Below are 16,364 nucleotides of genomic sequence, written 5' to 3'. Positions count from 1 at the left end.
GAATTTTGAGAAATTAACTATCGGCCTAGTTTTTTGACAATTATTGTCTAAAAACTAGGCCGATAGTTAATTTATACTCGAAATACATAATTATTATGTACGTATCAAGTGACGTTTTTACCAAAAAATGTGTCTTTTTGATACTGACAGACTAATGGCCCAGCCACGAAATTGGTCTAAGCGCGTCAGCGGTGAGCGGAAGCCATACGTGCGAATGAAAAGTCCCATCGCTGTGTCTCGCTCCAATGTATGGCCGCCGCTCACCGCTGTCGCGCTTATACCAATGTCGTGGCTGGGCCGTAACAATGCATCGCTGCGTAATCTTATAAGCCACGAATAAGACCAATGTTGTGGTTTGGAGAAGGACCAGGCAGAATAAAAAAATGTTAAAAAGGTAAAAATCCTCTATTCTGCCACAAAATACAAAATAGAAAAATAGGATATCGGTTACTCGATACGAGTTCAAAAACGAAAGTCACGAAGATGGCTAATGCGCAAATTAGAGCGCATATTTTAAGGCAGAGGTCGCTCCCGTCGTCGTAGTGATGGTTGAAACTTTGCGTTTAGTTCCAACATGCCCGCCCACGTTGAAAGCTTGGTCTTTCAACCGAGGAATTACTTGTCGACTGGTAGTGGACATATCTTGCTGAACGCACGACAGATGATCCCGGATGACGTCCTGATGTCGGCCACGCGACTGATGCCATCGGATCCAGGCATGACGTTGACGATTCTGCCGAGCTTCCATTTCAATGGAGGCAGGTTGTCGTCCTTAATAACGACCATGGTGTCGACTGCAAGTTGACCCTTGGCTTGCCTCCATTTAGTGCGCTCCTGAAGTTCAGAGACGTATTCCTTGTACCAGCGGACCCAGTAGTGTTGTTTTAATTGCTCAATCCTCTGGTACCGTGTTAGCCTCAAAGGAGGAATCTCTGTTAGACAGGGAGTCGGAAGAGCTGTAAGTGGTCGTCCGATCAAAAAGTGACCTGGAGTGAGTGGTAACAGATCAGAAGGATCGCTGGTTAAAGGGGTAAGAGGCCTAGAATTTAAGATTGCCTCTATTTGACACAGTGTCGTATATATCTCTTGGTATGTTAACCCATTAACGGCTGATTTTTTTTCATGTCGCCGATTTTGATAATTTTTAAATATATTACTATATTTCTTTCCAGGATTAGAGACCGAAAGTTAAAATTTAAATCGGACCAATAGTTTTGGAGAAAAATACTGATGCCGTATGGCACCTCTAGCCTTGTACCGTGTCAACAATTACAAGTTGTTATTTTTTAAATATTTATGTAACTTGTAAGTTTTACGTACATTAAGGATAAAGGCCTAAATCGTACTGGCAACTACGTTATCTGGATTGTTTTTTACACTATTATAAGACCCATCTAGGAGGTACACCCTCAGCGCATGGTACCAGAAAATGACTGATTGTTTAGGTAGATTCCAGACATACCCAACTGCTTTATATTGATCTCACTAATTTTGTTGTAAACCGTTTGTGAAACAGTCTGAATATATCTGTATATTATTAGTAACCACTAAGTGACCAAAATCTTCATCACAATGTAGCATTGACATCCTAATTTTTCTATAATGGCTAAAAACGAGGTATATGAAGCTCCGGTGTAAGGTTATACTATATGAAGCTTTTAATTATATTGATACCGGTATTGAGATTTCTTAGCTGTAAAAAGCATCATCGTACCACGCCATCATCCTATCTTAATCTCAACCAGTGTTGTTAGAAATTAATTTATAACCAAGTGGGTTGAACCTTGATATACTGTATGGGCAAGAGGACCAACATAGATGTTATAACTCAAAACCTTACTTTTCTTGAAGCAATTTCACTAGATATGTTGAAATAGGACAATAATAGTCTAAAACTGTAATCAAAATGCTAAAACATAAGAGGAATTAAACATAGTACACGTAATATTATATCATTTGAAAAGACAACATACTCGGCTACTGATGCCGTACGGCATCGGCAAATTTTGCCGTGCTATACACGGAAAGTGAAATTAAAATTTAATAGTTTTTGAGTACCATCGGATCAATAATATATACCAAAATAGAATAAAATGCATTTAATTTATACTTTACTAGAAATAAAACCATTTTTGACCATTTTCCTCAGACCGAACATGAAGAATTTGCCCATTTTTAGATACTATATTTTTGGGTACTCGAAATTAGTAGATATAATCCAAATTGCTACAATATATGTGGTTATAGTGATAACTGGTACCCTTAGGTATCTAATTCATCAAAAATCTGTTTAGTTTTTCAATAATTGTAACCTTAGACAGCGAAATACTAAGCACAGGAAAAGCGATGCCGTATGGCACCGCTAGCCGTTAATGGGTTAAGTGACAGTTACCTAGAACTCTAACTAAATGGTGTTTACAGGATTTCACCCCCGCTTCCCACAACCCACCGAAGTGCGCTGAATATGGTGGAATAAAGTGAAACCTAATACCGTCATTTGCTGCAGACTCAGATAACGTCCTTGCATTCGTGCTAAGAAACCTTTTTAAATCGTTATACGCCCCGACAAACTGGGTTCCATTATCGGAGTAAATGTCAGAAGGCAGTCCGCGGCGGCTAACGAATCGCTTTAACGACGCCATGTAACCTTCTGCAGATAAGTCACTGCATAATTCGAGGTGCACGCATTTAGTTTTAAAACACACGAAAATCACAATGTAGACTTTCATTGTTTGACTACCACGACCTTTGCGAGACGCGGCCAGTATCGGACCGGCATAATCTACGCCTACAACCTAAATACAAAATACAAAATACAAAATCATTTATTCAGCAAATAGGCCACGGGGGCACTTTTACATGTCAACATTACAGAGTATTCATTAAAGTTAAACAAATGAAATTAATAGAAATATTAACTAAAAATATTAATCATAAGCATAAGCAACTAGTAATAAGATGTGTACACCCATATAACCTCGAACGGAAAGCCTGGTGTTACTCGCGGGGAGGGCAAGTTGCCCATGAGTGGCGCTATAGTCGCACCGCGCATGCGAGTGCATAGGACGCATTTGTAATACGTTGACCTAGCTTGGATACGACCACCGATTGGCCAATACGTAGATTTGATATATACTAGCATGGCTTGAGGTCCCGCGTGTAACAAAATTATATGAACCGAGTTAAAATATGTCACAGTTATAAAATGCCCTTTTGGCAAGATAGCTGGGTGCTTTTTGTCAAAGTTAAAAGGCCCATTTCTAAGTCTACCGCCTACACGCATAAGTCCTTCAGAGTCCACGAAAGGATCCAGTTTTGTAAGCGGGTCTTTGGCTTTGAGCATAGTTTTATTTTTAACATCGTCATATGAGTGAAATGATTCTATTTGTGCTAATTTTACTAATGTATTCATAGCCGCCTGTAGCTCTGTAGTGCTAAGGAACCCTGAACGTTTAACACTACCTGGTCGCGCGTTGTTAACGAACCGTAAAACGTAAGCGGTGACACGTTTAAGTTTAGTAAAATTAGAAAACTTCGTAAGGTACAATTCTGATAAAGGTGATAGTGTGACATCGACCGCTACATGAGCCGTGATTACCTCAGCCTTAACCTCATCACTATCATTGCTCGCGTGGTGATTTTTGGGCCAGTCCTCTTCGTCATTACATAGGAATGCTGGACCATTCCACCAAATATCGGCAGCAGCAATAGACCCCGCGTCAAGTCCGCGTGAGACCAGATCGACTGGATTGTCGTTAGTAGGTACGTGTCGCCAAGGCCAACCACCGGTGATTTCGAGTATATCTGCTACGCGATTTCGTACGAATACCTTAAGTTGGTTTGGTAGCATCCTAAGCCATCCTAAGACGATCATGGAGTCGGTCCAAAATGTGCAGCTGTCTGCTTTCATGCGAAGTGATGTTAGCGCTTTCTGGTAAAGCTGCGCTCCGATCAAAGCTCCGCATAATTCCGCACGGGGAATAGTTATCGGCCGGAGTGGGGCTACTCTACTTTTTGACATGAGTAACCGAGTAACTACTCCTGAACTAGTGATTGTGCGTACGTACAAACAAGCCCCGTACGCTGATTGAGACGCATCCTTAAAAATGTGGAATTCCACCCGCGATGCGTGAATTCCTATGACCCTACGCGGAATGCGTAAGTGGTTTAACTCTGGCAGAGACGTGGTAATATTATGCCACTTGTTATAAATCTCTTGAGGCACTTCATCATCCCAAGAGAGCTTTGAAAGCCATAAAAGCTGAAGCAGGATTTTGCCCTGTATTACAACTGGTGATAGAAGACCTAGAGGGTCGAATATCTTTGCTATCGTGGAAAGGATGTACCGCTTTGTTAACTTATCTGGGGTTTTCCCTAAATCGATGGTAAAGTACAAATCGTCAGTTCCACTTGTCCAACCTAGCCCTAACGTCTTACTCTCATCCAAGTTACCCAGATTAAGGTTTGTAGAGTCATCACTATGCTCATTTATGAGTCTAGGTTGATTTGAACGCCATTTGCGTAAATGCATACCGGCACTCTTAAGTACTGCGCTAACCTGAGCTATAATACTGGCAGCCTGTAGCTCAGTATCAGACCCTGACAAAAAATCATCCATGTAAAAATCACGGGCAATGATTTCAGCTAGCTGAGGGTCTGAGCATTCCAGTGCTAACTGTTTAAGACACCTAACAGCTAAGAACGGAGCACTAGCCGTACCGTAAGTGACCGTATTTAATTGATATGTGCACAAAGGATCAGATGGATCCTTGCGAAAAAGGATTTGCTGCAAATGCCTGTCGTCAGGGTGCACGACTATCCTTCTATACATTTTCTCTACGTCAGCCGTGTACACGAAGCGATATTGTCTAAAACGCAACAAGATAGCTATGAGATCATCCTGAATCGTGGGTCCCACGTGCTGAATATCGTTCAGCGTTACTCCGGTTGACGTACGCGCACTAGCGTTGAACACGACACGACACTTTGTCGTGAGGCTAGATAGCCGTAACACGCAGTGTTGAGGTAGAAAGTTTCCTACGTTTTCATCGGAAGTAACCTTGGACATGTCTCCCAAAGTCTCGTATTCATTCATAAACTCCATGTACATAGACTTCAATTGCGGCTGCCGTTCTAGTCTGCGCTCTAACGACAGAAAACATTGCCTAGCCCGCTCGTAAGAATCGCCCAACAAAGATGAAGGCTGCTTTAAAGGGTACCTAACCATAAACCTACCGTCCGGTAACCGAGAGGTGTTTTTAACAAAATGTTCCTCGCAAGCCCGTTCATCGTTGGAATAATAAGCCGTCGCGGGTTTTATTGTGGCTTCGTCTAACTTCCAAAAACGCGTCAATTCGTCGTCTTGATTATTTATTTGAACAAAGTTGCAACAAATATTTTTTGAATAATAATTATCCATACTAGGACCAGACACTACCCAACCTAACTTGGTCTCGTAAACCACGGGCTTGTTTCGTCCCAATTTAATCTTGTCCCTACCTACTAATTCCCAAAAGACTTCGGCACCTAGAAGAATATCGATAGGGGCCGGCGTGTGGAACTTAGGATCCGCCAAGACTAAATGTTTAGGTATGTCCAACATTGATTCATTTACCTTATACATAGGTAAGTCGCATGTTACTTTTTGTACTACATAAAATGACCTTTTCATGGTAAAACTTTTGTCCAATAAAGATGAGAACTTAGCATTACATATTTTACCTACGTCTGACTTTATATCTTTAATGCCAGTTAAAGACGCAGCTATATCTCTAATAGGTAAGTTAAGTTTTTTACAAAAGTCAGCTCTAATAAAATTAGGTGAAGCTCCGTTGTCTAAGAATGCGCGTGCCGTATGTGGTTTACCATCACGATCATATACTTGTACTAGAGCGGTAGACAGTATGACTTGCCCTTCGCCTGACTCGACAGCCGGAAGGGCCGGCAACCACAAGCCGCTACTAGCACTGCGACTGGGCCCAGGTTCATCATCGTCATGCTCACTAGGGTCGCTAGGACTCACTTCTATGACTGGCATTGCTACGGGAGCCGTCGTCGGCAACATATCTATATGTAGAAGCGAGTTATGACGTAATGAGCATTCTTTGCACGGACCACGCCTACAATACTTTGCTATATGACCGGGTTTCAAGCAATTGAGACATACTTTCATCCCTTTAACCTTATCTGCGCGTTCTTTATTCGATAACGCGAGAAAGTCGGGGCACCCAAATAGCCAATGACCACGCTTACACAACGGACATTCATATGAAGAAAGTGGGCTACTCACAGTATTAGTTTGACGTTCATCTAGTCCTACGAAACACTTTTCCTTAACTTGTCGCACAGCGGAGCGCGCGTGCGCAGCGGAGGCAGCGCCGGCGCCAGCGGCGAGCGGCCAGGACGCGCGGCGCCCGGGCCCGTCCATCGCCATGGTTTCCAACAGATCCGCACGGTCGCTGAGGAAATGTATGATAGCATCGAAAGTAATTGTTTCGCAACTAGGCACAAACTCCTCCCACTCTCGTCTAGTAACATTGTCAAGTTTTTGACATATTATATAAACTAATAATGTATCCCAATGGGTGGTTGGTTCATCAAGGGTCGCTAACGCACGTATATTTTTACATATCGTATCTATAAGATGCCTAATAGCTGTCGGCGACTCCTTGGTAATTGGGGTTAAATTAAATATGGCCTTAATATGATTATTCACCAATAACCGCTTGTTATTGTACCTATCGCATAATAACTGCCAGGCTATTTTATAGTTACTACTAGATAAGGCTAAGGATTGTACAATTATCGCGGCACTTCCTACTAATGAAGCCCGCAGATAATGAAACTTATTTACATCATCAATGGAGTCGTCATTATTAATTAAACTATCGAATGTGTCACGAAACTCAAGCCATGTATCATACGAGCCTCCAAACTTCGGTAAAGAAATGGTAGGTAACTTACATTTTACATGTGGATGGCGCCGCGTATTGTTGTCGGAACCCCCATCGCTAGGCGCGACCTTGGAATGCATGGTTACCAATTCCTTAGCCGCCGCGACTGACGAGTAGTATAAATCCTCGAACTCAGACCTCTCGTCTAACTGGGCCTCGTCATCCTCTGCCATGTACTCCAACTTGGTTTGAATTTCATCATACGTGTTGTAAACACATTCCAATTTAGCAATCCGAAGTTGAAGTTCCGTCACCTGAGCCGCACACAACACTTTTTCGGCTAACTCGCGTATGTAACCTGAAAATTTAGTTAATCGCGACTTAATATGACCCCTTTTTTTAATTAACTCTTTCATCACGGCTTCTGACATCTTTAATTGTACTTAATATTTACCTTCTCAGCACTTAAATAAACACTTTATTTCACCATAAACACCAGCACAATAAACCAGGAACGTAAACTTAACCACTTTCTTATGAATTTAATCCTAATTATTCCAATGTTGTTTACTTAATGCAAGCCGGCTGAGTTATGGCGATAAATACCTATGGCGGCCGGGCGTCCCGTTAGATATAGCAAAAAACGTTATCAGCGCTCGGCCGATTTACCTATGCAATTTTAAAACGGAAGATTTATTTGAGTTTTAGGTATGATTTATTTGTATAGAAATCGTAAATAGGTAACGGTTATTGATTTAATGTATGTTTAAAATAGGTATTGGGTTTTAAAGGATAGGTGATTAATTGATTATCTTAATACGCTGTGTCAAATAGAAGAATGTTTTAGAAAATAGGTATTTGTAGAATTTAGGATGGTAATTAAGGAACGGACTCACTTTTAGCTCTTCTTAACCTGTTCACTCCTTATGGACGTCGTCGAATACGGAATAATGATATGGGTCGTCGTATCCGGAATATAGGTAGAACAGTTGAGCACTTCGTAGCTGGATGAAGAAATAGCCGCCTCGGGATACTTCTAGCTGCACTCCTCACTGGAAAGCCGGTATGTTGGATGGGCAGGAAATATTCCACACGATGCGTTTCTCCTTTGTCTCAGCCGCAATGGAGGCCCTTGGTCCTTAATAGCTCGTAGCTCGCTGATTCCAAATTATCTGGCATCGAAGACCATGTTGTGGTTTGGAGAAGGACCAGGCAGAATAAAAAAATGTTGAAAAGGTAAAAATCCTCTATTCTGCCACAAAATACAAAATAGAAAAATAGGATATCGGTTACTCGATACGAGTTCAAAAACGAAAGTCACGAAGATGGCTAATGCGCAAATTAGAGCGCATATTTTAAGGCAGAGGTCGCTCCCGTCGTCGTAGTGATGGTTGAAACTTTGCGTTTAGTTCCAACAACCAATATAGCCGCATATCGGTCAAGGCTTTAATCATGCGCGGATCCAGGGGGGGGGGTCATGGGGGCCATGACCCCCACTGGAGCCTAGGTTGGCCGTACTAATAGACCGCGTGACCCCCCCCCCCAGGCCTGGGCCTTTACCACGTGACACCCCCCCCCCCCCTGGGCACGAAGCTGGATCCGCGCTTGGCTTTAGTCACTCTACCATGCTTCTGTATGCTGTTTCAAAACGTTAGGATATATTCAAAAAGCGAGAACAACCTGCTCTCAAATATCTAGGAACATCCTATACGGACATTGGATTGGGTTAAAAATTTTGAAAAAACCCCCGCCCGTGACATAGTGGACCGATTTTCATGAAACATGGCTAAGAACACTCCCGACTAACTCAGCTTTCAGACAAAAAAAACTAAATCAAAATCGGTTCATCCGTTCGGGAGCTACGGTGCCACAGACAGACACACATACAGACAGACAAACAGACAGACAGACAGACAGACAGACAGACAGACAGACAGACAGACAGACACGTCAAACTTATAACACCCCTTCGTTTTTGCGTCTTGGGTTAAAAAGAACAAGGCATATCAGTCCATTTGCCAGTAATTTTGTACGGCAGCTCACATGCCTATTGTACAAGCTATAGGCATGTGTGTCGCAGGGTTAAGAGGATACGGTAGCGAAAATGCTAAAATGGAAAGGAGCCCCCCTTTCAACTTGGGAATTTTAGTTAAATATACAAGTGTTATTATTATTAACTAGATTTATCGAAAAAAAAATTGTCCATTAAGAACAACTCAGTCAAAAGATATTTCAAAAAAATCTTTAAAATCGAGGTTCCGCTCTCGACTCTTTCCTCCTTCAAAACTTAATCAATCGGAACGAAATTTGAGAGTCTGAATAACAATGAAATAATCTATGTCGGACCGTTTAGCTTTTTTTGTTAATTGTTACCAATCTTGAGTATTTTTTTACACCTTTTTTTGCGCCACAATGAAAGGCCGTTTTTGGAAATTTTCGATTGGCTCTAGAGTCTTTAAAAAGCAGAATATCAAAAAAATCAAAACGGTCCGACACAGATAAAAATAATAACAATCTGTGTTGAAAAAATCATTGCTCTATCTTCAAAAACCAGGGAGGAAATAGTCGAGAGCGTTTGTATGGAGAATTGACCCCTACCGTATCGTCTTAAGGGTCGCTACAGTATCGTACCTGTATCGTGTCGTCTAAAAGCGCTCGTTGACGATACAGTAGTCCAGATGGCGCTGCGGTCGGTGATTAATGGTGGAATTACCGCAGCACTACAAGCTGATGATTTTTAGACATGTTTTAGATGGTGACGGATGAAGTTAATTAGGAGTTGTCATACCCGGTTTTCTGTGATGAAAATAAATTTAAATAGTTGCAAACATTGTTTCCCTTTAAACGCTATAAAGTTATTAGAAGATATAAATAGACGGTGGTCATGGAGAATTATTCTATTCCTATTATTGGGCGAACATTTAAAGCTCCGGCCACACATGCGCGTTTTGAGGGCGTAGGCGGAGCGTTAGCGGAGCTGACGAACGCTGGCGTTGCGCCCGGTGGCCACCGGCGGGAACTAACGAACGCGGATAGCGAGCGGAATGCATTCAAAACGTTTTATGTGTGGCGGAGACTTTATTGCTTCAACGATTTTAGCACAGTACGAGTAACAAAAGGTCGTCCTTATACTGTCACTTCCGTCGACCAAAATATCAAAAAACCAATGTCGATATTTCGTTGACTGATATTTTAGGTTTCGGACTTAAACTTTTCAAAAGTGTTTATCCTTAGCATAGTTATAGGTCGGAAAAATGTGATTTAGCTGCAAAATTTGGTCAAATTGGGAAAAGCATTTTAATGCTATAGCTTGATCATAAATTCAGCTTTAAAATAGTTTCCATTTATGTAAAAATATGTTTAAATATACATTTAATTTTAAACCAACCACGCAATGCGATCTTTTCATAAATCCGAAAGGGAATCGTAAATATAACCGATACTAATCAATTTAAGGCTTAGGTGTAACCTATCGAGTACGGAATGTCGTAAGCGCCTAACATTTTCTTGTATTTTGTGTCGTTTTGCTTTGGGTTGGCAGCGTTAGGCCCGACATACATCAACGCGCGATAGAAGATCGCTTATCGGACCGCGGGCAGTGAAGTGCTAGCATGACGATTACTTCAAGCTTCAATATTATAAAATTAGCAGAAAAAGGAGTGTAAACAGTAATGAGTCAGACAAAGAAAGTACTTCAATCATAAACGCTTTAGACACTTGCAACCATCAATATGTTGTTACAGTTCTAAAAGGGTAGTACCTCATCGCCGATTTAGCTTTTTTTACATTCAAATAAAATAATATTTCTATAAATATAATATATTGTATTATTTTATTTTTAACCGACTTCAAAAAAGGAGGAGGTTCTCAATTCGACTGAATGTTTTTTTATTTTTTTATTTTTTTTTGTATGTATGTTACTCGATATCTCCGAGAATCGTGGACCGATTTTCAAAATTTTTTTTTTTGATCGAACGGGTATAACCCCGAGATGGTCCCATTGGCACCAAGTCGGGGTCTGATGATGGGATCTTGGAGAAATCGAGGGAACTCTTCAAATGTTATAGGCACATGTAATGTTTTTAGTGTATTTTTCAAAGGTAAACCAGTATTTACGCCTGATGGTAATAATTTTATGTGACTGAGCTGATGATGGAAGGTCAACTCCTCAATGGTTAGGAGTTAAAGGATAATTCTTTCACTACTGTACATATATTCGGACTGATACATATAATATCACTAGGAACCACTAAAAATCAACAAATAAATTAACTTTTTAACAAAAAATAAAACCGCCTTCAAAAAAAGCGTGTTACAAAACACGGAGAAACTAAAAAGCCAAAAATAATAAACCTTCGAATTCAGATTTCTTATCGGATTGCAATAATCTAAACATCCAAATTTATAAACAAATCAATTATTTTTGGAGTCGGGGCCAGCCTGCGTATGGTTGGGTGGAGCAAACAGGAAATAGCAAGGCGACGAACAGGTCTGGTACCGACTACAAAAATAATTGATTTGTTTATAATTTGGATGTTTAGATTATTGCAATCCGATAAGAAATCTGAATTCGAAGGTTTATTATTTTTGGCTTTTTAGTTTCTCCGTGTTTTGTAACACGCTTTTTTTGAAGGCGGTTTTATTTTTTGTTAAAAAGTTAATTTATTAGACTGAAACTTTGTTTTTAGAATTTCTATCACAACTGAAACAAAAATTTTAATTATTGAATAGACATGATGTTATATGTATGTAGATACCTACATGAATATTCACATAAGTCACGCCAGGATACCAGCATTTCAGCGACTTTAACTTAGAATTAAAAAAAAATATTTCAAGTATCTACATACTTGTTTACACTTGCTATTACGTTATATTACGATTGAAAAGCTGATAAATAGGCTGATTCAAAACCCACCCTTCCTTGTTCATCTTTGTTTGATAAGGAAGCCATCCTAACATAAGGCTAATAATATCAAAGTAAAATAATTATGACAATTTTTGACAGTTACGATGGTTCAAGCCAGGTTTTTTTTGGATATGTGCAATGTCTCATTCACATTACGGTTCCTGTTAGTAAATAATAAAATACAGAAGGTATCATGCTAGTCCGACCCTTCTTCGTATGCGGCCTGCGCGCTCCGCGCGGCAATCTTCTGCCAAATGAAACCGTATTGTGCGTAGCTATTCGTCACGTTTAGACAGAACGAAAAAATATAACAGCTGCGGTGGACCAGTGACCTAAAATTGAAGTAAATGTGGTGGCCCAAATTGTTTCGACAAATGACAAAATATACCTGCAACACAATTAATTTACTGAAAGTGTATTACTCGACCAAATAGTACTTTTCAGTATACTTTTCACTTCTCGTGCTCAAAAAGTGCACCTTTATGTCGTGCGTAGACTACATGAAATCGCATTGTATGCTCTAGACTCTAGAGCATGAAAGCAAACTTTTCTTCTAAGACTAAGGTAATCGGTCTCAACAGCCAAATAGTTAAAACATATTGCACAATTTTACTGAGCAATAAAATTGTTTGTTAAAAGTGTTGTGGCGACAGGTGCATTCAATATATTGTTAATAAATAATAAATATTTGAACAATAATATGTTTTAAAATGCTGTTACGCTTCGCGCGACGCAAGCGCGGCGTTGAGGTACTGCCTTATCGCTCGGGCCGCTCCGCCGCAGATCGGCGGGCGAGCGCGCTTTCGTGTGCGCTCGGAAATCCCAGCCAGTCGGCAATTTATCACTCTCGAGGCTGGACGCATGCGCTCGCGCCGCCTGAGCTAACGGTTAATGCTTACGCGCCGACTCGCTTGCATTATAATATTCGGTTTGCTTGTGCGCCGCTTAATGCTTTAAGCTTACGCTTTTAATGTGTGCTTTCGTTATGTACTTTTCCTATCTTCTGTGCTATTTCTGACTTCCTCTTTTACTATACTGTGCTGTGCTTTGTACTCTTTCTTTCTCTACTTGTGCTTGTGACTCTTGTGTGCCGTTATTTGACAATACAACTTATTAATGTGGAACTAGCTTGTTTTACTTATCTCGCTAGGCTAGTTCACCACATAATTGGTGACCTCTGTTGAATTGGACGGTTGTGTAACGGACGTTTTAAGATTTTACCGTATAACGGACATTTTTAAATTTTGCCGTGTAACGGTTATTTTTCAATTTTAATTTATAACAAACGTTTGAGTTTTAAATTTTAACAGACATTTTTATCGTTTTATCTTTTAACAAGCATTTAGTATTGAGATCAGTTTTAAGTTTTTATAGACGTTTTACAATTTTAAATATCAAAATGTCTGATACCGAGGTTGAGACACCTAGGAGGCCGGTGCAGGCCCCTGGGGTGGGGGCCGGCGCTGGTGAAGCAGTGAGTCACATTAGCGTAAAACCGCCGCCGTTTTATCCGGATAAGCCGACTATGTGGTTCGCGCAGCTCGACGGCCAGTTTAATTTGACCAAGATTACGAGTGACAGTACCAAGTTTTATCACGCCATATCGGTTTTGGAATACAAGTACGCGGTTGAAGTGGAAGATATTATTACCAACCCGCCGGCGAGTGATAAATATGGTACACTTAGAAGAGAGCTCATAGCTCGGTTGTCGAGCTCTAAGCAGGAGCGTTTGAAGCAATTGATGTCGAAAGAGGAGCTCGGCGACAGGAAGCCGAGCCAGTTCCTGCGGCATATCCGGAGTTTAGCGGGTGCGGATTATCCGGATGACTTTATCCGGCACTTGTGGATGAGCCGGTTACCGACGGTGCTACAGAGTATTGTCGCTTATCAGGACAACTTGCCCTTGGATACGGTAGCCCAGATGGCGGACAAGGTGCATGAAGTTACACCGCCGGGACCCGGTTATCAGGTGGCTGCGGCTTCAGCATCTAGCGTTCCAGTTTCTGTAATCGACCAGTTGCACCTGAAAATCGACGCGTTGACGTCGAGGCTTGACGCGATGTCCACCTCCCGGGGCCGTCAAGGTCCGCCCCGGTCGAGGTCCCGCGGCAAGCCACGGAACCGTTCCCGGAGCCGTTCGCGGGCGGGCAAGCCCAGCGGCGACGGCCAGCGCCTATGCTGGTACCACTACAAATACGCGGATAAAGCAGATAAGTGCCTTTCCCCCTGTGCGTACTCAAAAAACTAGTTAGTCGGTCGCTTGTAGCGACCAGTGATGGTGTTCCAGTGTCGAAGCGTTTATTTGTTACTGACGCAAAGTCGAAAGTGCAGTTTTTGGTGGACACCGGGTCCGATTTATGTGTTTACCCGGTTAGTTTTTTGCGTGCGCATCGTCGTCATTTACAAAAGACTGATTATGAACTTTATGCTGCTAATAACACTGCTATTAGTACTTATGGCTGGCTAACTTTAGCGCTTGATTTTAATTTACGCCGTATGTTTTGTTGGCGTTTTGTCATTGCTGATGTGAGCAAACCTATTATCGGAGTGGATTTTCTCTCGTTTTATAGTTTGCTTGTCGATGTTCGCTATGCTCGTCTAGTCGATGGAATAACTTTGCTCTCATCAGCCGCTGTAGATGCTTCAGCTTGCGAGTGCGCGCAAATCAAGGTCATTACTGGCAATGTGCCATTTCATGCCCTGCTTGAGGAATACCCGGACATTATTAGGCCTGCCGGTAATCCTCAAGAGCGTAAATGTAAACACCAGACGCAGCACTTTATTAAGACTACGCCAGGTGCGCCTGTGTTTTCAAGGCCACGGCGTTTGGCACCGGATCGCCTCAAAATTGCGAAACGGGAATTTGAGGATATGGTACGCTCGGGTATTGCGCGACGATCGGAGAGTCCTTGGTCGTCCCCGCTGCACTTGGTACCTAAAAAGGACAATGGCTGGCGTCCTTGTGGCGATTATCGCGCTCTTAACGCACGGACTGTTCCAGATAGGTACCCAGTGCGGCATATCGCTGATTTCTCGCATAACCTTTTTAAATGCAAGGTTTTTAGCAAGTTAGATTTAGTGCGCGCGTACAATCAGATTCCCGTTGCGCCTGAGGACGTTCCAAAGACGGCGATCACGACTCCCTTTGGACTTTTTGAATTCCCATTTATGAGTTTTGGTTTGCGCAACGCAGCGCAAACATTTCAGCGGTTTATGGATGAAGTCCTTAGGGGCCTTGATTTCTGTTTTCCGTTCATCGATGACGTTTTGGTAGCCTCCGCTGATGACACTGAACATGTAGCTCATTTGAGAGCCGTTTTTGAGCGTTTCAATGAGCACGGTATTTTGTTAAACGCTAACAAATGTGTATTTGCGGTACCTAAAGTAGAGTTTTTAGGTTACTTGGTTTCGTCGGAGGGTACTAAGCCTATAGGAGCTAGGGTTAAGGCTATCCAGGACTTTCCTAGACCTAAGACGATTAAGGATCTGAGGCGTTTTCTAGGAGCGCTTAATTTCTACAGGCGGTTTATTACTGGCGCTGCTAAATTACAGGCTCCTCTCCATGGACTGTTAAGTGGTCCAGGGGTGAAGAGCAACAGCCCAGTTGTCTGGACTCCGGAGGCAGGGGAGGCTTTCGATGCTTGCAAGTCAAGTATCGCTAATGCCGCTCTCCTGGCTCATCCAGACCCTTCCGCTCCTTTAGCGGTGGTAACAGATGCTTCAGATTTCGCGATTGGTTCCGTGATACAGCAGCAGGTCGAGGGTCATTGGCAACCGTTGGGATTCTTCTCTCGTAAATTGACACCTGCTCAGACGAGGTATAGCGCTTACGATCGCGAACTTTTAGCCATTTATGAGTCAGTGAAGTATTTTAGGCATATGATTGAGTTGAAGCCATTTTTTATACTCACTGATCATAAACCTATAGTCTCTGCTTTTAAAAAGTCCCTCGATTCGTGTTCTCCGCGGCAATTCCGGTATCTAGATTTTATATCTCAATTTACGTCAGATATCAGGCATATATCGGGCGAGGAGAATGTTGTCGCGGACTCACTATCTCGGATTGATGCCATCACAGACGGTCTAGATTTGAAAGCTTTAGCTTTATCGCAAGCTACAGATACTGAGCTTCGTAGTTTACTTAGTGACGGTTCATCTCTGGATTTACAGAAAAAATCATTTGGATCTGACAAGCTGTTCTGTGATGTATCCCGGCCGATTCCACGTCCTTTTATTACATCTGAGTTTCGGAAGCAGGTATTCGACGCTGTTCACGGACTCAGTCACCCTAGCGCTAGGAACACTATCAAATTAGTGACTGAGCGATATGTGTGGCCTGGAATTAAAAAAGATTGTAGGATGTGGGCGCGTGCATGCATTCCATGCCAGCGGTCTAAAGTTTCACGCCACGTGCACGCCCCGGTGCATGATTTCAAACCCCCCACTGGTAGGTTCTCGCATGTTCACGTCGACCTGGTTGGCCCTTTGCCTGTGTCGAATGGGTTCAAATACTGTCTCACGGCTGTTGATAGGTTTACTCGTTGGCCTGAGGCAGTCCCTTT

At 42.1% G+C, this 16,364-nt stretch overlaps 2 protein-coding genes across 5 annotated transcripts; one reads left to right on the top strand and one right to left on the bottom strand.

The window, feature by feature from the left end:
• Positions 1–400: 400 nt before the first annotated feature.
• On the bottom strand, positions 401–7,323 carry LOC125232975. 4 transcript variants are annotated; one of them, XM_048138837.1, is made up of 3 exons: positions 6,964–7,323; positions 6,290–6,458; positions 401–956 (listed from the first exon to the last, which is right to left on the bottom strand). In XM_048138837.1, the coding sequence occupies exons 1-2, from the start codon at positions 7,307–7,309 to the stop codon at positions 6,316–6,318; spliced, it is 489 nt and encodes a 162-aa protein (XP_047994794.1). In that variant the 5' UTR covers positions 7,310–7,323; the 3' UTR covers positions 401–956; positions 6,290–6,315. The 4 variants fall into 4 exon arrangements, with proteins under 4 accessions (XP_047994794.1, XP_047994795.1, XP_047994793.1 ...); XM_048138838.1 differs by having other exon boundaries at positions 401–834; XM_048138836.1 differs by having other exon boundaries at positions 6,290–7,323.
• A 5,878-nt stretch (positions 7,324–13,201) lies between these two features.
• On the top strand, positions 13,202–14,050 carry LOC125232668. The gene has a single exon (XM_048138420.1). The coding sequence runs from the start codon at positions 13,202–13,204 to the stop codon at positions 14,048–14,050; it is 849 nt and encodes a 282-aa protein (XP_047994377.1).
• Positions 14,051–16,364: the final 2,314 nt, after the last annotated feature.

The sequence above is a fragment of the Leguminivora glycinivorella genome, chromosome 13 (genome assembly GCF_023078275.1).
Source record: "Leguminivora glycinivorella isolate SPB_JAAS2020 chromosome 13, LegGlyc_1.1, whole genome shotgun sequence".
Taxonomy (NCBI): Eukaryota; Metazoa; Arthropoda; class Insecta; order Lepidoptera; family Tortricidae; genus Leguminivora; species Leguminivora glycinivorella.
Note: the sequence above shows the minus strand (reverse complement) of the source record. Positions and strands in the feature narration are given on the sequence as shown.

Excerpts from the sequence above, each read along its gene's own strand:
- LOC125232668 (XM_048138420.1), top strand. The coding sequence starts at position 13,202 with ATGTCTGATACCGAGGTTGAGACACCTAGGAGGCCGGTGCAGGCCCCT.
- LOC125232975 (XM_048138835.1), bottom strand. The coding sequence starts at position 7,309 with ATGAAAGAGTTAATTAAAAAAAGGGGTCATATTAAGTCGCGATTAACT. Across the intron at positions 835-6,289 it reads ATGAACGTCAAACTAATACT|GAGCGCACTAAATGGAGGCA; the intron begins GTGAGTAGCCCA and ends TCTGAACTTCAG.